The 25952-nt window shown below is 39.4% G+C and overlaps 2 protein-coding genes across 8 annotated transcripts; one reads left to right on the top strand and one right to left on the bottom strand.

The window, feature by feature from the left end:
• LOC146494614 (embryonic polyadenylate-binding protein-like) lies at positions 1–21733 on the top strand. 3 transcript variants are annotated; one of them, XM_085147426.1, is made up of 17 exons: positions 1–260; positions 1037–1241; positions 2214–2407; positions 2551–2666; positions 3890–3976; positions 4219–4358; positions 4453–4547; positions 6311–6448; positions 7424–7519; positions 9110–9370; positions 9580–9667; positions 9978–10097; positions 10182–10318; positions 10740–10848; positions 10959–11089; positions 13112–13187; positions 14703–21733. In XM_085147426.1, the coding sequence occupies exons 2-16, from the start codon at positions 1049–1051 to the stop codon at positions 13172–13174; spliced, it is 1968 nt and encodes a 655-aa protein (XP_085003552.1). In that variant the 5' UTR covers positions 1–260; positions 1037–1048; the 3' UTR covers positions 13175–13187; positions 14703–21733. The 3 variants fall into 3 exon arrangements, with proteins under 3 accessions (XP_085003552.1, XP_085003550.1, XP_085003553.1); XM_085147424.1 differs by having other exon boundaries at positions 3890–3988; XM_085147427.1 differs by lacking the exon at positions 3890–3976.
• On the bottom strand, positions 17482–25300 carry LOC146494613 (RNA-binding protein 39-like). 5 transcript variants are annotated; one of them, XM_085147432.1, is made up of 17 exons: positions 25042–25259; positions 24452–24509; positions 24110–24279; positions 23326–23375; positions 22838–22889; positions 22543–22734; positions 22303–22356; positions 21563–21680; positions 21325–21477; positions 20843–20980; positions 20689–20754; positions 20405–20609; positions 19361–19447; positions 19181–19277; positions 18372–18477; positions 18178–18256; positions 17482–18021 (listed from the first exon to the last, which is right to left on the bottom strand). In XM_085147432.1, exons 2-17 carry the CDS (start codon positions 24500–24502, stop codon positions 17921–17923), a joined length of 1719 nt encoding a protein of 572 aa, XP_085003558.1. In that variant the 5' UTR covers positions 24503–24509; positions 25042–25259; the 3' UTR covers positions 17482–17920. The 5 variants fall into 5 exon arrangements, with proteins under 5 accessions (XP_085003558.1, XP_085003554.1, XP_085003555.1 ...); XM_085147428.1 differs by lacking the exon at positions 23326–23375 and having other exon boundaries at positions 22838–22887; positions 24110–24161; positions 25182–25300; XM_085147429.1 differs by lacking the exon at positions 23326–23375 and having other exon boundaries at positions 22838–22887; positions 24110–24161.
• Positions 25301–25952: the final 652 nt, after the last annotated feature.

Raw genomic sequence — 25952 nt, 5'->3', positions numbered from 1 at the left:
TTGCCCTCTTGTCTACAAGCAAAGGGCAAGCTAAATTAGATTAGCGCTTGATATGCTAATGAGAACTACTTTGCATCGCGGAGAGTGACGTGCATTTAATGTTTGAACCCCTCACAGCTTAATTGAAACTGTATTGCGCGGAGAGGAGGTGCAGGTGTTCAACGGCGCTAATTAAATCAAAACAAGCTCCCGCCCATGTGGAAAGTGTACCGACGAGCTGCTTAACGGGAAATCTCCAGTACGACGCAGTAGCTTGAAATGTAAGTTTATTTAGTCGAAGTCACACGGTTCCTCATCTTAGCTAACTTTGATGAATAGTTCAGAAACAAAGGACACATGCGTCAGCTAATTTTACTGCTTAGCTTTGAATCATGTGCTACGTGTTAAAGTTTCATAACTTAAATGTTTACCATGTTAGGAATTTTCAGTCCAAATTGTCCACATTCCACAGCTTTCTGTCTTGAAGTTGTCTTTGTATTAACTTTCGGATACACTTCAATATTTTTATGTTGGGGTACTTTATCCACTCAGACACGGAGTTAACAATTTACGTGCTTAATGCAAACCTAATTTAGTCAGGCCTGGAGCAGGGCCTGCAGATTCTTTTGTGTTTTGATTCACGTGTTGACATTTTGGAGGCTGTGTAGTTTGTGACACTGTTAAACTGCATCATGCAGATCTGTTTTTGTTATTCGTTCCACCCCTGTTTGAAATAAATGGTTTGAACACATGTAGATGACATTGAAAACACATTAAAATTAATTTCTTTGACACTAAATCTCATGGAAATCAGATAAAACACAGTTAAAGGTATTGATTTAATAACATAACACATTTAACATAATTTCTTCTACTTTTGACTACTAAAAAAAACTTCTCAAATGTGATGTATTAACAAAGAAAAACATGTCTGCCAATACAGATCAGTACAGTGAAGTGCATCTAATTTTACCAGCACATTAGAAATTACTATAACAAGAAAAGAAACAAAACAAAAACAAGTCTAAATCACTCATAACTGTTTTTCTCCAAGCAGCTATTACCCAAAATGAACAGCAGTGGACCAGCATATCCTCTTGCTTCTCTGTATGTTGGAGACCTGCACCCTGATGTCACAGAGGCAATGCTTTACCAGAAGTTTTCTCCCGCTGGGCCAATCATGTCGATCCGTGTGTGCCGGGACATCATCACCCGCAGATCTCTGGGATATGCCTACGTAAACTTCCAGCAACCTGCTGATGGTACAGTACCAGTGTGGTTGATTTGTGACCTTTTGCTGCTCAGTGAATGCTATAAAATGTTAAGACTTGTTTCAGTCTAATGAGAGCAAACTTTTGAGGTGATTCTAAAGATCACTGTCTTCAGAGCTGAATTTAAAAGTGGGAAGGACACTACACCTTAAAAACGATCAGCAAATTCATGATAGTTGGAGGATTTGTGATGAAAGGTTAGTCTATAACATGGCAGCAAAATCAAAGAAATGTCTAAAATTTCATAACTTTTCCTGAAAGAAGTCAGGAAAAATATCACGATTGAATAAACTAAATTAAGTAAACTAAATTATTAACCACATTTTAAACCTAAAGTACTGCAGAGTGGAATGAATTTACAACTTAAATTAGAGCATAAGCTTAATTCTCCATAGTGACACATGCAATGGAAATATAGTGAATATATTCTCCACTTTATTAGGTACATACTCCACTCCTTGTGGCAGGATGGATTTTAATGTTGTTTATTCCAAATTCTGACATTACAATCTGTCGTAGCGGAAGTCAAGGCTCAACAGAGCACACAGTCTTCTGTTGTTCAGTGTTGGTGAGCCTGTGTGATTTGTAGCCTCAGTTTTCTGCTCTTAGTTGACAGGAGAGGCCCCTAGTTAACATGATGTTTTCGCCCAGCTGTTGCTAACTGGATGGTTAGAGATGACTGTGTGGGGAAATTCAAGCAGATCACCAGTTTTCTGAAACACTCAAAGTTACTTAAATCACATTTGTTTCACATTCTGATGCTCAGTTTGAACTTCGGCAGGACATCTTGCCCATGTCTACATGCCTCCCTGCACTGAGTTTCTGCCATGTGATTGGCTAAATGAATATTTGCCTCAAGGAGCAGTTGAACAGGTGTACCTAACAAGACAGGGGACTGTATACAATATATATTATTATACATTTTTGTAAGTAATTTCTTTTAATTTTTCTGCTTTGTTTTAGCGGAGTGTGCCCTGGATACGATGAACTACGATGTCATCAAAGGTCGGCCAATCAGAATAATGTGGTCTCAACGTGACCCAGGACTCAGGAAATCTGGTGTGGGTAACATCTTTATCAAGAACATGGATGAGTCTATTGACAACAAAGCACTGTATGACACCTTCTCAGCCTTTGGAAATATTTTGTCCTGTAAGGTGAGTGACCTGGGCTGTCTCTCAGAGCTGAAGCAGCTGTTTGTGGAGTGTCTACTTTTTTCTTTTTCTTTTTTTTTAAGTTGATGGTTACTGATACAGCAAAAGCTTTGTAATTTGGACCCATTATAATGTTTGTCTTGTAGGTTGTTTGTGATGAAAAAGGATCCAAAGGCTATGGATTTGTTCATTTTGAGACTCAAGAGGCTGCGAACCGGGCCATTGAAACAATGAATGGGATGCTACTGAATGATAGGAAAGTGTGAGTGAACTAAATACTCAATTGTTTACCACTGTTGTTTCCAGTCAGTGGTTAAATGTAGCCTACAAAAATAAGCTCAGGCAAAGATTAGAGCAGAATATGTACAAGGATCAGCCACAACATTAAACCACTGATACATCAAATTATCTGTGGTTATGTGCTCCCTTTTTTTTCTCCTTTTTTTTTTTTTCTTCATTTTGAGCTCATTTCAGTTTAAGGCTCCAATGAGCTGTTTTACATTATACATGATTTAATGTGATCTGACGTTTACATGCGCCAATGGATTTAATCAGAACTGTGTGACATCTGTAAAAATGATGACTAATTCACACATTTACAATCCTCTGTGGCTATCCTTTGTGGCTTTTCCGTGACTTTCTGTTCAGCAAAAAAGATTAACATGTACAAAACCAGTGCCTGATGGCCAAACGGCTCTCTGGAGATGAGTTTTACAATTCCAGAGTATATTGAATTTCCTTCATAAAAGAGGCCCCGGTAGTTGCTGTAATTATGTGTTGCTCCTAACGTTTTTAAATGTGGGTGTTCACATTACTTGGTGAGGAAAAAGCAAGTCATTTACAGTAGACGAGGCGATGTGACATTTCACATTGACACCAGACACTTGTTTCTGTGTGCTATGCTACAGATCAAACTTTAACTGTCATCAACTCTTTGTGTTTTTGTGTAGCCTGCAATGGTTGGTGATTTTTTTTTTTTTTTTTTTTTTTTTTTTTCCTTTGAGGGGGGGGGGGGGGGGGGGTGTTACCTTTAAACCACTACTGCAATATATAAAAACATTTTTCAGGTGATTTAAGCCTGTTTATTTGGATCGAGGTCTTTTTATATGGAACATTCCTATTCATTCTGATCTAAGGCTCCATGTAAACTGCCAAACACCTGAAGTGGCACTCAGTGGCCCGGAGGACAAATCGGCGTTCCTCAAACGTCCTATGTCTCAGTTCAATTGAGCACTCGCAATCTGTGGCAAACATGGCTCCTTCCATGGAAGACGCACTCAGGGATAGGTCTCATGATTATGTCTCAATGGGCCAGTTGTTTTGGCAGCATAAAGGTGACATACACAATATTAATCAGATGGTTTTAATGTTGTGGGTGATTTTTAAATATATTTTAACTATTTAAATTGTTAAATACTACTGAAGACTCCACATGTTTTGCAGATGATTTTTCCATGTGTTGTTGTTTTGTTTTTGTTTGCTCAGTCAAAAGGCAGGTAAACGGTTGGAATATGGCATTGTCAGCTCAAAGGCCTGTTTCCTGGGAGAAAAGTGTCAGTTGTATCTTCTTAGGTCAGTGAATAGGTAGGATATCTGTCTAGGTTTGTCTTTATCTGTATTATAAAATTATTTTAGGGCTAAGCAGGTAACAGTATTCATCACAAACAAACAAAGCTGTTTGTTTGCGATGTTCTTGATCTGTCCTAATCATTTGTCTTGTAGCCAAAGATAATTTAACATACTGTAATTAATTTCCTTTTATTTGTTCCTTGAAATGCTGTCTCTCTGCTTAACATTTTAAATGACATCTACAGATTTGTTGGCCACTTTAAGTCACGCAAGGAAAGAGAGGTGGAGTTTGGCAGTAAGGCTATGAAGTTCACCAATGTCTACATCAAGAATTTTGGTGAAGACTTCACTGATGAGAAACTAAAGGAAGTTTTCTCTGCATTTGGTAAGATAAAAATATTGTAAACTTTTATTTTATTTTTTGTTCCTTTAGTTTATTTTTGATTACTTTGCATCTCGTGGTCTGGTTTTGGTCTCAGGGAGAACTCTCAGTGTACGGGTCATGAAGGATGAGAAGGGTCGTTCAAGAGGATTTGGATTCGTAAACTATGCTCACCATGAAGATGCCCAGAAGGTAGTGTGGACCAAGTTTCTGTGTGCACACAGATCTTACTTCTCCCAACAAAAGATCACATGGATCATAATGCAGTCACTGTACACCTTGAATGAATCCTGTTCAGGAGTGTTTGAGTTAAGTAGGTAGAAAAGGATGGCCTTTTTTTGAATTGGAAAATATAATGTTGGTAAAAAATGTGTAACCTTAAATTCTTTGAGTATCATAGTTTTTGAATTTCTCTTGAAAAGGTACATTGCTTCTGAAATGTATTCACAGCATTTCACTTGTTCCACATTTTTGTCATTTTATAGCCTTATTCCCTATTTTGCAAAAAAGTTTGGTTCTTTCAAATTTATTAAAAACAAGAAAAAAATATAAAAAGTACATAAATATTAAAAGCCTTTGCTCATTACTTTGTTGAAGCACCTTAGGTAGCAATTGCAGCCTCAGGTCTTTCTGAGTATGCACACCTATTTTTGGACAATAAGAACTTTTCAGTGGACGACTGTGGTAACCGGAAGGTTGCCGGTTCGATCCCCCAGCTCTCTGTCCTGGTTGTTGTGTCCTTGGGCAAGACACTTCACCTACCGCCTACTGGTGTTGGCCAGAGGGGCCGATGGTGCGATATGGCAGCCTTGCTTCTGTCAGTCTGCCCCAGGGCAGCTGTGACTACAACTGTGGTTTGCCTGCACCAGTGTGTGAATGTGAGCAATCCATTTTGGGGTAGTTTCTTCCATTCTTCTTTGCAAAACCGTTCAAGCTCCATCATGTTCGATGGAGAGCATCAGTGCACAGTCATTTTCATATCTCTTCGGAGATGTTAAAGTCTGGGTTACGGCTGGATCAGTCAAGGACGGTCACTAAGTAATACTGAAGCCACTTTTTGTTATGTTGACTGTGGGCTTAGGGTTGTGGTGCTATTAGAGGATGAACCTTTACCCCAGTCCAAGGTCCAGAGTGCTGTGAAGCAGGTGGTCATCAGGGCTCTGGCATCTAGTCTTCCTGTTCCTGTTGTTGAAAACCATCCCCATAGCAGGTGAAGGGCGGTACTTGGTTTTCTCCAGACATAATGCTCGGCATTCAGGCCAAAAAGTTCGATCTTCTGTTCATCAGACCAGAGAACATTGGTCTCAGACCTTTTGGCAGACACCAGGCAGGCTGTCATGTGCCTTTTACTGAGGAGTAGCTCCCATATGGACATTCTGCCACACAGGCTTGATTGTTAACGGCTGCAGAAATAGTTTTCCTTCTGGAAGGTTCTCCTCACTCCACTACGTTGGAGCCCCAGAATGACTATCAGGCTCTTGGTCACCTCTCTGACTAAGGCCCTAAGATTGACCACAGCTCTACTAAGGGTCCTAGTGGGTCTAAACTAATTCCATTTACGGATGATTGAGGCCACTGTGCTCATTGGAGACGTTTAATGCTGCTGAATTTTTTTTTTTTTTTGTACCCTTCCTCCAGACCTGTGCCTCGTTGCAATCCTGTCTTGGAGGTCTACAGAAAATTCCTTGGACTTCACGGCTTGGCTTGTGGTCTGACACGTGCCTTTCCAAATCATGTCCAGTCAACTGAATTTATTAGGGGTGGACTCAAGTCAAGGTGTAGAAAGATCTGATGGGCGATCATGCAAGGAATTTCACAAAATTTCATGAAAAATGAATCCGTTTTGAAATGGCAAAATATTGAACAAGTGAAGCACTTTGAATACTTTCCAGTTGCGCTTATACTGTACGTAACACTGTATGTTTATGATCCCTATGCTATTTATTTTTTCCCAGGCTGTTAATGAAATGAATGGAAAGGAGATCAATGGGAAAATCCTCTATGTAGGGCGGGCTCAGAAGCGTCTTGAGCGCCAGGGAGAGCTCAAACGCAAGTTTGACCAAATCAAACAGGACCGCATCCAGCGCTATCAGGTGCTGCTGTTGTGCATGAAACTATAATATGAATACTACTTAATGGTTCTTACTGTTGATCATTTTGAATTAATTATTAGGTGATTATGGTGCAATGTTCTTTGAATATTTTAAAGTCTTAGTGGTGCTTGTAATCCATTCATTTTCTCTTTCTTACCTGGGTCTGGGTCATCAGGAGTCAGCTGTGGGGCAGACTCAGTCTCCTCCTTGCATTACTAAATAGTACATTATCTGATATTAATTTACACAGTCTTGATGTTGTCATAGTAAAGTCAAACATTGTCTTGAAAATCATTCCAAATGAAAGTAGAAAAGTTGTCATTTATCCAAACAGTATATGTGGGTGTTCAGCATGAAGCTCAAGTTATGTTGTTTTTTCCACCATTGTTTTTCAGTATTGAGTATTTGGTGTTTTATTCTTTTGCTGACATTGCCAAATGGTTAGAAGAATCAGAAATACTCTTTTGTTAGATTGATTTATGCATGTCATGAACCGGATAGGAAGCAGACCTGTCCATTGGGCCATCCCAACTAAAAAACACAGGCATTGTTTTATAAATAATCAAGTTTGTAATAGCAACAAAATGGAATCTAAAGCAATCTAACCATTTTGGTAGTGCTTTCTCTTAAAGTCAGATGGGAATGTTTAATCTAGATATGAAGGAGTGCTTAACCACATATCTGAATAACTGCAAGCATGATGAAATAGCTTAGCAGCATTTAGCCTACAAAGAAAGAATTTCAGAGCTGATTGGATTTCATGTGTGAGAAGGAAATTCATTTAAAATGTTTTTAGCCAGATAGGCTTTAACTTGTGACGTTGATCCATTGAGTGTATGGGCATTTTACTGTTGATGGAAAGGCTGAACAAAACATCTTACTCAAAACTAAAATTGTATTTTGATCATCTTTTAGGTTTGTGTTTTTACATTGTTGAGCTTGAGAAGACAGGAATGTAACTCTTTGTAATTCCAGGGGGTGAATCTGTATGTGAAGAACTTGGACGACAGCATCGACGATGAGAGACTTCGGAAGGAGTTTGCTCCTTATGGCACAATCACCAGTGCAAAGGTGAGGTAACAGGATAATGTCCCACTAAAGTAATGAAGTTCTTTGTACACAAATCCATGAATGCCCAAACCTTTTTTCCTTCTGGAAGGTTCCTGTTAAAATCTAATAGCTTTTATGGCGAGGGAATGATTTTTGAACTTGGTGGTGTGTTCACAGTAGCTGCGATGCTCTTCTGTGTTAGCAGCAGAGGTGGGCGTGTTACTGTAATCAGATTACTTTTTTCAGGTAACGAGTAACGTAAGGGACTACTATTGCAAAAAAGGTAATTAGATTACTGGTACTTTCCCTTAAGCACGCTGCGTTACTAAAACTGATTTTTTTGCGAGAGTGTCTCATGACAATGACGTAAGCAAGTGGGACGTTCGTGGCAACAGCTGTGTGGAGATCAACAATGGATCGTATATGGAGTGCGGGAGAGAGTATGAGCGTGCAGCGTTTAAAGCGTGGAAGTACTGACCTTACTTTCAGTTTGATTCCGTAAAAAGTGACAAAACCATTAGCGTTCGCTGTTCACTGCGTGGGAAGAAAACTTATTTTTACAGCGAAAAAACCCTTAACTTCCGAACAAGCACAGAGTGCGCTACCAGTGAATGGGAAATTCACACAGAAACTCGCGGATTCTTCCACTGACCGCCGCGGCACACCTGCACCAGGGCAAACATCCGCCTGCTATACAGGTGAAAATAGAGCAGCAGGATTGATTTTATTTATTTTCTGCTTTGTTTCACTTGCATTTATTTGAAAGAGTGAGTGTAAACACAAAAAATGTTTTATTTTATGTGCCGGAATGTGCAGAAAATAGGTTTAAATGTTAAACAAATTTCTTCCAGTCAGAGAATGTTGCATATAATTTAATGTTTGCTTGATGCATAAAGTTAAAAGATTAAAACTAATAAAACAAGTTTTAAAAAGAGACTTTTCCATTTGATTACATTTTATATGATGGATTATGCAAAAAGAGTAGAATTGGGCTGAAAGATCTATTGCTTTTTCACCTATTCAGGTTGTAAATTGTTTTTAAAAAGTAACTAAGTAATTTTGAAAATAAGTAATCAGTAAAGTAACGGATTACTTTTTTGGGGAAAGTAATCAGTAATTAGTTACTGATTACTTTTTCAAGTAACTTGACCAACACTGGTTAGCAGTAAGAACATTTTGTGCCAAAATAATGTTTGTAAAATTATTATTTTCCACAAAGGTGCTTTACAACATTTGAATAATGGATTTATGCAGATTGATGACATGAATTCATTTCTGATCATCTCATGAAAGCACTGTGGCTCAGGAGGTAAAGTGGGTTATTCATTAACTTGAGAATTGGTGGTTCAATCCCTAAGTTTTTATAGTGATATCAAGTTGTTGACATGTAGATATTCCTAAAGACATATGTGATAAAGGGTGTTCCTGAATGTGGACTGTAAATTGTCTTGTTGAGGAGGGGGGGTTGTTGTCCCCTCCCCATACAGGATGTATTGAGTGCCATTAAAGCTTCTTTATATAATGTCTCTGGTTTTACCTTTTTGTTTTCTTTTGTGCTTTAGTGTTAGGAACCTTAAAGATTTCTGACTGTGAACATTTTGTTTCCTGTAGGTGATGACAGATGGCTCCCAAAGCAAAGGCTTTGGTTTTGTCTGTTTCTCTTCCCCTGAGGAGGCAACAAAAGCAGTGACTGAAATGAATGGGAGAATTGTTGCAACCAAGCCACTGTATGTGGCTCTGGCTCAGCGGAGAGAGGAGCGTAAAGCAATTCTAACAAATAAGTACATGCAAAGACTTGCTACCCTGAGAACCATGGCCAGTCCGCTAATCGACTCATACCATCAGTCTGGATATTATGTCACATTACCACAGGTAGGGCCTCTTTAAACGGTGACAACGGGAACAAAAGGCCATTTTATTAACGCAGCAAAATGTGTCATCAAAATGTTAGGAAAAAAAAAAGAACAACTGATAAAGTCTGGGCTTTGTCAGTTGTTTAAGTCTGGGCAAATTTGCATCAGCTCCCAACGTTCTGACATTTTGAAGTTGCACCAGTGCTAATATTTGCATTATATCTGCAGCCTCCCACGCGCTCCTTTTACAACCATACTGCTGTCAGCAGTGTGAGACCAGTCCCTCGCTGGACAGGACAGCCACCAAGACCACAGGGTGAGGGAATATCTGTTACACTTGTGTAGAGGTTTAAAAAATATATATAAACAAACAAACGTGTTGATCTGTAAAAGTTGTAGTGAGGATTAGTGCCACACTGGCAGTGCAGTAAAAGCATACCTGGATAGAAAAACACATGGTGGAATAATACCAGTCAGACTGGCATCCTCAGAGCCCGGACCTCAACATTATTGAAGCAGTGTGGGATCATCTTGACAGGAAACAGGACAAAGACCAAAAGGCAGCTAATGGTGACTCAAGAGTTTTGCACAGTACTGTATGATATAATTGTTCTCTACATGCTTAGGCCCCTACACCACCCAGCTGGTTTCTGGCTCTGTCCCCCGACGTGGATCGAGCCCCATCGCTACAGTCAGACAGGCTTCCACCCAGGCGCCACGCATCATAACCTCCACACAAAAGACAAGTGAGCTCCTGAACTATGGCAGCAGACAAGCAGTCTCCTTCTGAAATGTCCCATTCACGTGGATGGTGCTGACTGTCTCTTTAGATGACATTGGAACCCAGACTGTAGGAGGGCGCACTGACATTGCCAATGTGGCCAGAAGCAGCCAGTACAAGTATGCGTCAGCAGTGAGGAACCCTCAGCAGGTTGTTACTGTGCCTGCACCCATGCCTAGACTACAGGTAGTGTTTGCACTGTGATCATTTCTATTTTTAATACTTAGCGAGGATCAAGAAAAATGTGTGAAACCCAGACAGCAAGTTGGAGCACTGAGGGTGCACAATGACTTGCAGTGTAGTTAGTTACTTAGGTTGAGGTTAAATGACAACCTTATTTTAGATTGTTGCTGAATATAGGCTTAGATTCACTTAACAAATGGGCATTAATAGTCATTGGAAAATGTAAAACGCAGCTAAGGAAAACAACCCTTCTTCTACTTCATTTTGACATGAGTTAACCAGTGATATACAAGCTGAAAATGAGAGACATCTGTGGGATTGTTTTGCTCTGTGAGTGGGTGTGGGTATCTGTGTGGGTGGTGTTTACAGCTATAATATGTTTAAGACAAAAAAAATTAGGCGATTGGCATCTGGATGTCTTCAGGTTGTTGCTGCGCCGGTGATGGAGCCACCAGTACACATTCAAGGCCCAGAGCTGCTTACCGCCTCAGTGCTGGCTGCAGCCCCACCAATGGATCAGAAACAGCTCCTTGGTCTGTCATCACTCAGTTCTGCCTGTTTTTTTGTTTTTTTTCCTGCTATGCAGATTGAAACAGCTTGTGTATATTTGTCTTCATTCCATTGTCTCTGCTGTGACACACAGGGGAGCGACTGTACCCACTGATTCACGCTCTGCATCCAAACCTGGCAGGTAAAATCACTGGGATGTTGCTGGAGATCGACAACTCAGAGCTGCTGCATATGCTGGAGTCGCCCGAGTCCCTGCACGCTAAGGTACATTAATGTTCATGTTTTTCTGTGAGCTGGTCTGCACTGTAGACTGTATATAAAGATGGATGATAAGCCACAACTTCCTTCCCCTGTACAACAGTGAAACCAAAATAGCTCAAAAATAGGTGGTGCTGGTTTGTTCTAGTGACAGCATTTGCACATTGGTGGCGGCAGGATGTCGGAGTCATACCTGTAAACCTTCGGTTTAACGTCTAAACCTCAAGTGGGAGAAGCATTTCTTCCTTTTCTTCTTTTTGACACCCCATACTGAAATGTTTTTTTTAAATACTTTTGAATTCTGTTTGCCCATCGCTGTCATTATTCCCTTTGAAGTAGTTTGAGCAAAAGGGAAGTCAAGGTCCACCTGTTTAGCTCCACATCTTCATCCTTCCTCATGTTATAGGAAGAAGATTTATTTTAGTTAATGTGCCACACGTGGTCCAGTTTGATCTCAGAATATTCTAGCCACTTTATTAGGTACAATTTAGTTGTTAAACAAATATCTAATCAGTCGGTCGCAGTCAGTCAGCCTAATGCATATAGGTATCAGAATTTGGTATCAACAATTTGAAAGTATTTGACCATTGTGCCTTATATAAGCAGTTCAGGCTCCTGGTGCTGGTGTAATGGTGTGTGGGACATATCCTTGGCAAACGTTTGGCCCCTTAATACCAACTGAGTATTGTTTAAAAAAAATGCCTACCTAAGTGACCATAGTGTACATATCTTCTGATGGCTGATTCCAGCAGATTAATGTGTCATGTCACAAAGCTCAGATTATCTCATATTGGTTTCTTGAACCTGTCAATGAGGCTACTGCTATCCAGCGATTATTTTACTGGAGGGGAGGGGGGAGAGACCCAATCTGGTCTTTAAGTGATGACATGATGAATTCCGGACCCAAACTACCCTGCATTTAACATGTTTTAATGCTTTGTATCTTGTTCTATTTAATCTCAAACCCCTCCTTAAAACAGTAAGTGATCACTGTCTGTCTCTCTGTTTTTAATACTGCTATTCATTTTAAAGTTCAGTTTTTAAAAGCTTACAATGTAACTACAGCTCACCCATGCAGCAGTATATTAATGACTAACGTCGTATTGTGAATGGATTATCTCAGTTGTTCTCCTGGCTGAAGTTTGGTCCATTTACAGCATCCTGCCATGTGATTGCATTTGTCCCGAACCATCGGGAACCCTCATGTTAATTTTTACAGAGTAGAAAAAAGTTAGCGTTCATCCTCCAGCTTCAATGTTTATAATATGCTAACATAGCTGTGTCGCTAGCGATCATGTAGCACATCATTATATACCAGCTAGCCAAACTTCAGTAACCCTACAAACGTCACTGCTGTTTACTTTCCTGTCTTCATGTATGTCAGAAATGATAGCAAGGCTGTATGTTTTAATTAGTCTCAGAAATCTCTCAGTCAGAACATGGTATATTATATTCTGACGGAAACTAGCAAGCGAACTCCCTGCTAACTTCTAACTCTGTTGAATTTAATAAATTCTGTTTTCATGGATGCCTGGATGTTAAACGTAATTGTTGCATCTGGTAGAGCACCAACACTGATCATTTTATTACATACGAAAGAATTTAGACAGTTTTTTAACTCTTAGTGATGTCACAGTGATCATTTGACTTTGGGACCTGCAGCGGAGTTTGGGCCCAGACACGACTCATGACGTCATACTTAAAGACTGGATAGCTTCCTCAGTCATCTGGAATGTCACTACATTTCCAATTGGGTAAATTAGATAGGTCTGAGTCTGATTTGTAATTTTCTCCTCTTTTTGGATTTTTATGTATTTATTGGAGAGAAGGTTGATGCTTGGTAAGCCTTAGAGTTACGGTAAATTGATTTTTATCGCATAAAGAAGACTGCCAAGCAAGACATTTTTGCATTTCCAGTCTTTGTCCTAGTATAACACTTTTCTGGGTGTTGCATGCCATTTATCAAAGAGGTCTGTTGTTTCAGTTTGTTTTTTTCTCCTTTTTAAATCTTTCCACTGTTTGGGTCAGGTGGATGAGGCAATTGCAGTCTTGCAGGCTCACCAGGCGAAGGAACATTCTCCTAAGCAGTGAAGAGGCCTTAAAGGTCAGCAACGACGTCTTTTGTTTCTCTGCACCATTATATTTACAATAGGGCTGCCACAAATGATTATTTTGATAGTCGACTAGTCACCGATTATTTTTGCGATTAGCCGACTAATCAGATCATGCATCCATTGGACGTAAAACGTACAGCTTATTGCACCAGCATGCATCTGCTCTTATATAACTATCATTAGCTTACAGCTTTCAGTGTTTAAGGTATGTGCTAACTAAAAATAAAGACAAGATGATAGTTTCTTAAATTTTAATGAAGTTTGCAGATTGTTTCAGTGAAGTTTAATAAACTCAGCCGTCTGCTCCTTGCTATCTAAAATATAACAGGACACGGGAGTATATTCTTGAGCATCTCACACTTCTGATAATCAGTTGTCTGCTTGACGTTTATTCAGCTGTGTAAAAACTGTAACTTTAATCTCAGCCAAACCGATTTACTCCGGAACAAATAAAATACTGAAAAAAGCCAAACAATAACATTTTTAAGTTATCTAAGTGACTTATATATCATGTTTAACCTGAGTAGCGAAAGACGGCGGTGGGTTTGTCAGGAGTCCGGTGTTCTCACGGGCTCTAGTGAGCCTTGAATCCCGGCTAGCTATCGAGCTGGTGGGTATCAGACGTCTCCAAAAACGTCGGAGCGCTTTTGAAAATATGTGGTGTCTTGATAAACTGAGCAGATATTTGAGGTTTACACAGCTACATTCTCGCCTGAAAATATGTTAAACGTTTATTTTGTGACCCAGAAAGAATAATAAGAGTAATATTAAAACTAACTAGCTGCCGCCATTGTTGGAAACTGAGTAGGGCCACGCTATGAATTCTGGGATAGGTTGGGTCACGAAGTATACACCCGACCCATCCTTCAAATCTGGGGAAATGAAGGGCGCATTTGTCGGAGTCTTTGAATTTGGACAGGCTTCATCGTGTCGCTGTAACGTAATCGGCCTACAAATGTGGGTGCAGAAGGATGCAGTTCCTGAATTTTAGACACAGCTACGATACCGGACACTGCTTCTTCTTCTTCGGGGTTTAACGGCAGCTGGGCATCCTTGTACATGTAGTGCTGCCATCTTCTGTTTCAGTCTGTTATTACACTCTTAAATCCTACTACTTACTCCTGCGTCTTTTGGTCTTACAAAGCTTTAAACGACACGTCGACTATTAAATTAGTCGTCAACGATTTTGATAGTCGACGTAATCGTGACTAGTCGACTAATCATGGCAGCCCTAATTTACAACATACAGCGTTCAGGTTTACACTAGCAAGTATTTCTCTTCAGTGACAGTATAAATCAGTTTGCTTTTCAGAAATGAACTTGCCATAAATTGTAGGTGTTGTTTGACGATACAAACCTATGCTAAATTCCTTGATCCCAAGTGATACGAATGCCTGCTTCAGTTTATGGAGTTTCTCGAGTAAAGTTTGTGAAAAAAATGTCAGAGGCTGTGTTTTAGTGAGAATGAACTAGAGGAGAAATTGTCTTACTCACATTTTTTCCAGATATCAACAATTCTCTGGAGGAGGGGAAATTATAAAATGAGCACACTTTGGGAGAAAAGGGAAAGAAAAAGTTCTATGAAGATTAAACCAATGATGTGAAGAGACAGAAGATGAAGCTGTTTTGTTGTTGCAATACTTTTGTTAGATGATAAAGTTTCCAATATATGCATTAAATCTGTGTTGTGTCATTTGTCCTTTTAAAAAAGAGTGTATTATTATTATTATTACAATGGGTTTTAAGTGTGCTGAGCACCTTTGCCCTGCCTTTAACACAGTCCTGCACACTGCACAAGCGGCCTGCTCTGTAGAAGTAGCAGAACAGCTTACAAGATAACATTTCTTAAGAATTAAGCTGCATCCACAGAGGAAGTGACTAGTAGTGATGTGACGACCAGCTAACCCAGGAAGTCAATAACATTCAGCGACTTGATGGACCTATGGATGAAAAAAGCTCTTGCGATGTGAAGTGGACAGGTCCTGAGACTACTGGGGAGAGTGCAGAATACCACCAAATGACATATAACCTGTTGGTAAATACAATGGTGTGCGAAATTCTTGACTCACTACTCATTTCTACATATTTTGATAGGAAAATGGGAAGTATGACTTCCTGTATGGGTGCTGCATCATAAATCTCATCTGTTGCTAGAAAGAGGAAGCTTTCCTGTTGTAGCATACCCGAAGAAGCATTGGATTCATTAAAGTACCATTGAAAGCAAAAGGTGTGGTATGTGTCACAAGGTTGGCAAACATACACAGCAATAGTGAAGTAAGCAAATGGGTGAGGCTAAATAAAAATAAATATTTATGTATCATTAAATATGATCTTGATCTTGGGCACCGTGTGCCAAATATATGGCTGGGGAATACATAAATTTCAGTCCTCAATGTTTGCATCACATTTTTTGTGTCATTTTTAGTAGTAAATTGGTGGTGTGAGTAAGTTTATTTATTTTTTTACTTCTGGGACCTGGTCTGAGTAACGGGCTTTTTCTGTAATTTTGTGTAAACAATTGAACTTATTTACACTACAATAAAAAGTGCCTTGAAGGCAATATTTTGTGGTCCATCCCACTTACGGTTTGACTGGCCATATATGGCCCAAAGAGTAACATGGACAAAATATATCAAAGTCCAAAACATATTGTTTACGTGTTTTGCTAGGTGCAAAGTTTTCATTTTGGGATTCTGCTCGCGTTGCTTTACATAATTTAGAGTTCAGAATTACTATTGTATATTTCACTGGAGGCCTTCTACTAAGCCGCATTTTGTCCTATTCAGGTAACGTTGACGTTAACCTGGAGTTTAACGTACTGGGATGTTTTCTTACCGGGTTATCGCGCCATGGTAACGGTAACAACTGAGTCATGGATATAACTCGAGGGCTCTCGGTAACAGGTATGAAATCACCGCCTACTGACCAATCAGGCTCCGGAAAATAGCGTCACCATTTCTGGAAGATTCTGGAATGGCCTCTACAGGGAGAGTAGGAGGGACTAAAGGTTTACAGTTACGTCGAGTGTCTTTGCGTTTCCTTGATAATCAGTAGTAAGTACTGATTCGTAGACGCAACTGTGTTGTTTTATTCGTTTTTCTTTTATCGGCAAACAAGTACTGTGTAATTCCTGACAAATTTGTACATAGGCTAACCTTTACTCTTGAACACTTGAACAGCACAGACTCTCCGGTGTAAAAAAACAAAAAAACCCTGGAACTGTCGGGAGTAGGTTGTGTTCAGAGGTTCGGTTTAAAATCAGCTGTATCCGCAGTTTCACAGATTATATGTGCCTAACTAAAACCACTGAATGAAGCTCAAACTATACGGGAACTGTCACGGGAATGCGCGTGTATTCATTTGTTAATTTTGAAAATGTATAAAAAATTTCTATGGTTGATTCTCTTTACATTATTGGAATTGTAGGTTAGCTGTTAAAACAATTTTACTTTAATCTTCAGAGAATTGATCTGAAGATCGTCTACTTTATTAGGTTGTGGGACAGTAAGATTTCATGTTTAAATGGATCCAGTTTAAAGTTAGAGAGCTCAAATTTGAAACTGCTTTGTGATGAATCACTGGATTAATAAGTTTCTGCAATTCAGTTTTATTTATTTAGTGCCAATTCATGACAATAATCACCTCAAGGCACTTTATAATTGAAAAAAAAAAATACCCTGCACTTATGTGGAGAAAACCCGAACAATCAAACAACCCCCTATAAGAAGGAACTTGGCCACACTGGGAAGAAAAAAAACCTCCCTTTTAACAGGAAGAAACCCCAGGGCATCTACCTGTCATTGGAGGGGGTGAAGGAAGACAGGACAATTTGTCTTATTTGCAAGTGTTGCATTTTTCTGTTCTTTATAGATTTTTAGTCATCATTTTACCATTATCTGATAATTTCTCTCAGAGTAGGTGGCGGTCATATGGATTATTTTCTGTGGAAGATTCATCATATGACCTGTGAAACACTCCATTTAGATTCGATACTGCTAATATCACACACTGGTTATCAACTTACTAAATTAACCCAAATTCACGTGACCGTTTTTCCGATTGCCCATCCAAGAGGAAATTCCCTAGGTATGTTTAACTTTGTTTAGGTGGTAGAGTGCCTTGTCTAAAGATGTATCCCTCATCCATGTGTGGATTTTTGGGACATGTATATAGCAGGGAATGAGTAAAAACATTGGTCCAATGCTGTAATTAGGACTTTAATCACAGAGGCATTAACCTGGCATTGAAAACTCCCCAAAATGGTAACAAAAAGAAAATGAACCATCAAATTTGCCAAGTTTATTGGGAGCCTTCATACAAAAATGAAATTATGGCTGTATAAAGTTACAAAGGATTATTGTCGATGTACTTTTGGCATTTAAGGCCTAACATCCCAACACTTTTCTTTTCTAGCTCTGCACTTTTATTTGAAATCTAAAAGTTCTGAATTTAAACAAGCAGATATGACAGTAATATTTAAAAACATGTAGACCAATAGATATCTGCAGATTACTTCTCAGTGGTAGTTTACAACACAAGCCCACAAAAAAAATTTGAAAAGCAACTAAACAAAAAGAAAAAGAAAAAATTCCCCCAAAATGGTGAACGTGAACTTGAGGCCACTTTTATTACACACAGCCAACTAATTTCAATGCAAATGTTTCAATGACATTTTCATGAATGCAAACAAATGTATTTACAGACTTCAGAAGCTTGTCTCTGACTATCGGCGTGACGGCATTAGAAGCTGCTTTGCTGTTACTGAATCAGGGAAAAGGTTGTGGTAGGTTGGTAAAGGAACATAGGCAGCTGTTATCATTTTACCTGTGAAAGAAAGACAAATGTAAACATTAGAACCTACAGTTTGATCGAGAATCTTTAAAAAAAGAAAAACATTAATTTTACTTCCTTGAATTAGAACTAAGATATTTGCAGCTTAAAAACTTGTTAATAGCTGCCATCTTCAGCAGTGCTGCATACCTGCAAACCAGCGTCCATGAAGTGCATTTACAGTTGCCATGGCTGCTGGTATCGAGGGACACTTCACATACACATTACCCTGTATGAGCAAGAGAGATATCAATCAATCATGCATTTAAAAAAAAAAAAAAAATGTTGCAAAACAAGCTCAGTGATGTTAAAACTCATTTATCTCGATTTAATCTTCGACTTACTTGAGGAGAGTTCTTGTCGACATAAATGTGAACGATTCCACCGTGTTTGTTGCATTCCTCAATCACATCATCTTGGATTTCAGCTGCCCAGCTGGGATCATTTTCCCTGCAAAAATAATCAGCAATATTAGAAATCCAGTAAAATGTTCCGCTTGACTCAAAAAGCTTGATTTTGAACTTTGTGAGTTTCATAAATTTAAAACCAGCTGAATGCACATCTTTTGTATTTTCAGATGGAAACAAAATTCAGAATTAGCCCGAAAAATAACGCACAGCTGGATTTTTCCCATTACTTTTCTGTTAAGTCATTTCAAAAGAGATTTCTTCACTGACAGGAGGAACTGAGACCACACAGACTTGTCAGCTCGCACACTGCAGAGCTCGAGCATGTGACCAGTTTATTATTTCGTTGTTGGCTTGTTTTCAGTTCAGCGCTTGCTTTGTGTATATTTTCTGTCCCAAATTTTTGAACAGAAAGTTTGCAAATTTGAGTGTGAGAGAGAGAGAGAGAGAGAGAGAGAGAGAGAGAGAGAGAGAGAGAGAGAGAGAGAGAGAGAGAGAGAGAAATTATGAATTAAAGGATTGATGACTTAAGAATCACTGGACGCTGATGTTAAAAACTCAGATCTCTACTAAATTGGTTGCAACACAAATGAATTACATTAAATGCCTCATTTAATACAGTCAGATTCTTCTTTGATAGTGAAAACTTGAACAAGCCATCAGACAATATGCTTTGCTCTCAGTCCAGGGATGCAAAGGCTAAAGACAAACTGAAAGTGAATTTATTTGAAGGATAATGTCCTTACGCTTGTGGGTTGAACAGGTTGGACAGCTGAAGGCAGTGTGTGGCCAGTGGCTGAGATGGGAGGTTCAAAGCTTGGCTTGGAGCTGGAGTTGGAACAGCTGGAAGAAAAAGAAAAGTTGTCACTAAACCTGTGGCAAGAAAACATATCAAATACTAAATATCTTCCATCATCTAGGCTCACCTGCTGGAGCGCCAATGCCCCCAAAGGGTATGGAGCCAGTCATCTGTAGAGCCTGCTGAGCAGCAGGTGGGATCTTCAGACCAGTCCCTGTTGAGAGAAAGAAATTGTTTTGCATAGGGTTAATTTTAGACACTTAAAGGCAGCAGAAGCATGACATGTAGTGTGGCCCGATGAGGACAGAGAAACAATCACTTTCATTCACATGGTCATTTCCCTCTACCGAAGACATGTAGTTGGTGGGGGAAAAACAAACAAAAACAGGTTTCACAGCCATGTGATGACTCAAGTTGTGTCCTGTCTTTCCAGGCTTACAGCTTGAGTTACACATCTGTAGGAAATCTACATCCTAACTGATATTGTAACTGGAAACTCCTTTTATTCCTGCACCATGCCATTCAAATCATCGTGGTATGGGCAGACCTAACAGGTAGTTACATTTCTTGGGAGGTGCATGTCAGGTTACATAGAACGTTGCAGTGAAAATTGGTTCCAGTTATGGTGCGAGGTATGGCACACCATAATTCACGTATTTTAACACGTGAATTATGGTGTTAAAATAAATAAATTGGACTTCTCAGTGTGAATGCTTCTGGAAAGCAAACAATGTGGAATCATGGCAGGACATTAAAATATATGTAATAATGTTTAAATAATTGTAGTTATACAGTACTTTAACAATGAGGTAGTAGAGAAAAAAGGCAAAGAACAAAGATGAGGAGGCTAAAGCTCCCGCCTAAAATGGTCTACTAGTGCCCCCTGCCTTCTGTCCATATGCTAATACAGTAAGTAGGATTAATGTTATTTTGGAGTATTACATTTATAAAAATTGTGTTTGAAAAACCAAAATTAGGTCAGTGTAAAGTAAAAATACTTAACCACTCATTCTGGCTTATTCCAGTATAATAAATGACCCTAACACTGTTACATATTACATGTATGCCTGTGGTTTGACTCATTACTTTGCTAATAAGCTGTTCCTTCCTCTTTTATTACGACCAGAAATTTTTCCAGGAATGGATATGCCTGCCAAGTGCCATTACAAACCTTCTGCTAGTCGAGCCATCAGCTGTAGACGCCCTGTAGTCCCTAGGTCAATACCAGTCCTCTCTAGTTCGTCATTATCCAGGAACGAGCTGGCTGTTGAAGAGTCTGAGCGCTCTGTAACATGCCCCACCTTCATTGGCCGTCCGGCTAGCTCAAAGCCGTTCAGCTGCTCCAATGCCTTTTTTGCACATTCCGCATCTGCAAACTTCAGAAAGTTAAAAAGTTACAAAGTGAACCCAGCAGCAAATAAAAAGCTACCAAAGACATACAAAGGCTTTGTTTACCGATATGAAGCCATATCCTTTGGATCGGCCAGTCTCGCTGTCCATCATAAGCTGGATTCCTTCAATCTATGAAGAAGAAACACACGTACAGATGATTATACTACATTCACTTAAATAGATTAAAACAAATTAATATTTGCCGAGTTCTCCTGACCTTTCCAAAGGGCTCAAAAATCCCTCGAAGCATTTCTTCAGTAATGTTGAAGTGCAGTGAGCCCACATACAGGCGCATCGGGCCTGAACTGCCCTTCTGCAGATTATTGGCAGCAGCTGCTGCTCTATTTTTCTCTGCCTGTAATTAGAAATAGAGATGACATGATTGAGGAATTTTAGTGTAATTACATTAAGTAATGTCAAAATGATAATGGACCTTAGTGCAGAATCAGCATTTGCTTTAATGCAATCTGAATTACTCAAGTTCTGTTAATATTTTAAGTTATTTTCCACTTTCTGGTCTGTTTTTTTTTTTTTTTAAATTGATATAAATTATGTTTTTTTTCTTCCCCCCCCCCCCCCCCCCCTCAAAGTTCTTGGTATGGAGTTTGCAACACGGCAGCTGACTATTAATATGTCTGGTCAAAGTAGAACTAATCCACTTGTTCTATATTCAAGTCCACTAAAAGAAATGACACTGACCTGAGATGCCTGGACGATGATGGGCACTCCTAAAAGCCTCTGGCCAGTCAATCCAATTGCCAGAGGTACAGAGGAGGACTCCACAAACTCTATGTATGCAATCCCCTTCGATCTTCTGGAGTTTCTGTCAGAGATTATTCTCACATCTCTAACCTATAGAGAGAGAACAGACACATTTTCAGAGCCAATTCCTGGATGGCATTCATTTGGAATTTACACAAACTGAAAGTCAACTGACTTTTCCAACGGCTGAGAAGAAATCCTCCAGGTCCCGAGCTCTGATTCTTGCAGCAAGCTGCATACAGAAAACAGTGCGGGCATCTCTCTCCTCTGGTGTTAGATTGTCAATTGGTGCCCTTAGGAGGAAAAGGACAAAAAACAAATGTGCATGTCAATCACAAACCAATAACAAATGCTTAAAAATATTTTAAAACTTTAAAGCTGTGATAGCATAGAAACCTAAAACTAAAACCATAACACATGTTTTCTTTGTTCTGGCACCCCTCGAGATGACAGACTGTAAAGATGACCACTTCTGGCCACTAATATTGCTGCTGCTGATGTGGGAAACTGAGGCTGAACTGGGAGGACTTTTTTTTTTTTAAGTAACTCAAACACTCAGGGACAGGTAAGGTTTAACTTGAGAGGTATGGCAGCTTTGCTTGCTAGGTCTGTCAAGGTAGGCAACTGAAGAGCCGACAGACAATACTTATACTAATGTAAGTCACTGAAGGACCTCATTAGAGTGTTCTTTTTGGTGTTTTTTAACGGTCCGTCTTTGACTATTCAAAGCCTGTCGTTAAGGAAGATGCATTTGCAGCACTGTGCTACCTGCTCCTTTGCTTGTATGCCCTGCATGTCTTTTTAGCCGAGTGTAACAGTATTTTGAATTTTCAAATGTTTGTTGAGTCAAGGCCTACAAAAAATCAGGACATGTGTGCATACATAAAAACCACTCACGTGACTGTTTTATCTTACCTAATGGGGCTCTTTTCTTTTTTGAAGGGGCTCCGACTTCTGGAACGTTTGCGACTAAAAAACAAATAAGAATTATTTTACATGGGGGGGATCATGTTCTTTTCACATAAACAAGCAGCCAACTTAAAATTCCAAAAATAAATTAAGTACAACAACATTAAAAAGACCTAAAATCATACAATTTCAGTACCCAATAAAGTTAATGTAATATTTTTCTGACTAGCAAGCGAGGTCACATACATCGGACTCCTGCGTGCTCTGTACCGCCCAGCTCGATCTTTGCTTCGGGAGCGGCTGCGATGGCGCTCTCTGCTGCGGCTTCTTTTTCTTTCCCGGCTCTTGCTCCTCTTCTTAGTCTTCTTTCTGTCTTTGCTTTTGCTTCTGCTCCTCTTCTTCTTGGAGCCCGGGCTCCGGCTCCGACTCCTCCTTTTCCTGCAAAGTGTTACAACAGTTCTGTTGTTGTACACACACTTTAAAGCAGAACTTTGTCTGATTGAGCACTATTTAGGTAACATCATGGATAACCAAAACTTACTTCTTGCTCTGGTCATCGTGTCCATTTGCATGAGAGGACTTGTTCTCATCCTAAGCAAGGTCGATAGAAGAACATCATGAGGACGTAGATGAAACATTTCATGTCGTCAAGGTAAAGGGGGTGGGGTGGGACAAGAGAAAATGCAGAATATATTCAATTAATAAAAATACAAACTTCCTACAGTCATGTCTGGATAGTGTCCTTCCACCACCCCAATAGCTTCCCATCCCACTCCATCCTTTGTTTTTTTCCCCTCTCTTTTACTAAGCTGCTCAATAGTTAATGCAACAAAGCAAAGATAAGGGAGAGTTTCCAACATATTAGCTCAGTTCAGGAAGCTGACAATAGTCAGGTCATCTCCACCAATACCGTTCTAATAGGTCGTACCAATGCCACTATTTGTGCCTAAACATGTGACCACGCATGGCCCATGGCCACTAAAAGAGATCCTGTGTGGTTGGTGTCAGTCCAGAGATCTTCACCCATTTTCGTTCTTGGACTGTAAGAGCTCGATGCCACCTCTGTCACACATCTTGCCCTGAAGCAAACAGGGATTCACACTTCTTAGTAATATTGACGCCCAAGCAAATAAATAAATAAAGATTAATTCATCCACGTGTTACACTACCATCATCTTCAGTTTACAGTAATACTTACAACCTTTTGACTTAAGGAATTATTAACTACTGAAAGTAAATCATCTTATCATACAATAAAAGGCAGATGTAGCTATTTTACAGTTATTCTAGAAATATATCAATATCTGTGGTGTTCTGTAGCATGCAAAAATCAAGATGCTGATTCACATTACAGTTGGCTAAGGCAAAGAGGCAGTATTCATATTTACCAGCGAGAGAAAAATAACTTTTCACCGATAATTCTGCTGTAGAACTATGACAAAAATGCAATCGCTGGATTTTCAAGAATTTTGCTGCATTATAACTTCAGGAATTACGCCACTCACAGATTGACACAGACACAACTACATACAAATACAACTGCCTGAGGAAATTATACTTTAGCACAACTTTATTTATACTGATTCTTGCTAAAGACTAGACTTGTTAATGCTATATAACAGAAAAATAATGTTGAAATCACACACACACGCTGAGGAGATTTTTAACAATACAAAACAGTTTTCCATTTAAAAGGCTCTTATTGAAAAAACCCTGCACATTCATAAACAGCGACAACATACAGATTGTAAATCTGAATACTGCCTCCTTTGCTGGACAAGTAAAGATGGGCTTATCAACCATTGGCATTCACCTTGTAGCAACCGAATAGGGATTGGATGTTCTGGGTTGAATCTCTTTTAGTCCTAAAGTGAACCACAGTACATCAGTATATGCGCAATAACTACCTTCCTTTTTTTCACAGTTCACAGTGGAATCAAAGATGAATTCATGGGAGTAGAGGTGAGATATCATTAGGGAAGTCTATAAAGAGAGATAGATGTGGATTTATTTATAATTCTGTATTGCGTCTTAAATACTCATTCACACCACACAACATTCAAGTTAACTTTGTCACAGTAGCAAATATAAAAGGTCTAAAAATAAAAAGGCCGAACAGCAACACAGGCCTCACTTCTCCAACTTTTAAACCCACCTTTCTGTATGGAGCCTCCAGCATGGCCTCAACGTCAAAGTCATCAGCCATATTGATCCTGCAATAAGAAAGAAAAAGGAAGAAAAACATTTTCAGTGATCCGTTTGCGCACGAGAAACTGTAATACCCAGAGTAAACGCTACAAATACACACGGCCTGGTAACCATGAGTCCTAGATTTTCTTATTAGTATCACATGCTCAACATGCAATCCGTTACATGATCGATTGATACTGACAATATAAGAAAAAACATATTTAATTGTACTCGAAGAACAACAAAGCTTTCTAAAATCTCAACGTTGCGCACGCGTCTACCCCGAAACGTAGCTAATGCTAACTAGCCACCACGGCCGTGCTTTCAAAGGCCCGCACTGAATTTATGCTGACCATTTTGATAATATATATAATAGCAGGCTTGTAGATATGCAAACCTATAATCAACCAACCACCATTTTTGACGTATTTTACACGATTCCAGATAATATTTATGGTGGAAAACAAAAAGAAACGCTTAGGTTCGAATACGGCTAAACAGCTAACCGCGCTTCCGCGGCAGCGAACGAGCTTCATTAGCAAACATTGACGTTACCGTGTGAAACTGAAGGAAATGTTGTGCCAAAGTGAAAATATCGCGGAAAACGTTCTGGTGTGGAGAATCCTCTTCGACGCCTTTCTCTTTGTAGATTACACAAAGCCAAGATGAAGTCACAATTTCGGAAGTTATATAACCTCGTTTAAGGAAGTCCCCGTTGCAGGTCGTGGCCTGGTACCTCGCCGCTCTCCTTCCTTCTTCTTCGTGTTCTTCTTCTGCTATGGGCATTTACTGCAGCGGCGACGTTTGGTGCCGCGTTGCTGCCACCTACTGGAACCGAGAGGCCCTTTAACCGCTTCTTTGTGAAACCTGAGCAGCATTGTATTATTCAGTGCAGTCAATAATTTATAGAAATGTGATTAGTTATGTATTATATGCACATATCTATTTAGATAGTTAAACCTTGAAGGCCTAGATGTAAGAAACGTTAAGTATTAATTATCCCAAGACGTTTGGTGAGTTTAGAAATACATTTACCCTGTTACTATCTCAGGTTTAGTCTAAGTCAGTAGGATTAAAACAAAACACTGTCAACTTTGTAAATTACCGACTTTAAAATCTTCTTCTTCATAATATGGTTAAGCTCACATCTTCATATCACCCCACTCATTTTAAACTCCATTCATTTTAGGCTACTATATTTATTATCTTGTATGTTTTTAGGTGGGTTAAGATTTTAAGCTTGTGATAGAAGTTAGCACCTACAGGATGTTAGACTTACAGTACTGACGGAATGACTTCTTATAACCTTCTGACCACTGATCCTCACTTTAGCCTGTAAAACACTACCCAGGACACCAACACAGCACCCAGTTTGACAGCTCTGTGTTGCTATCTAGTGAAAACTGAGCAAATCCAAACTTCGTTGACATCCAAATGTTTCCTGTTACAGATCAATAACTTATCAA

Source organism: Neolamprologus multifasciatus, chromosome 20 (genome assembly GCF_963576455.1).
Source record: "Neolamprologus multifasciatus chromosome 20, fNeoMul1.2, whole genome shotgun sequence".
In the NCBI taxonomy this organism is placed as follows: Eukaryota; Metazoa; Chordata; class Actinopteri; order Cichliformes; family Cichlidae; genus Neolamprologus; species Neolamprologus multifasciatus.
This window is presented reverse-complemented; position numbering and strand designations above follow the sequence as displayed.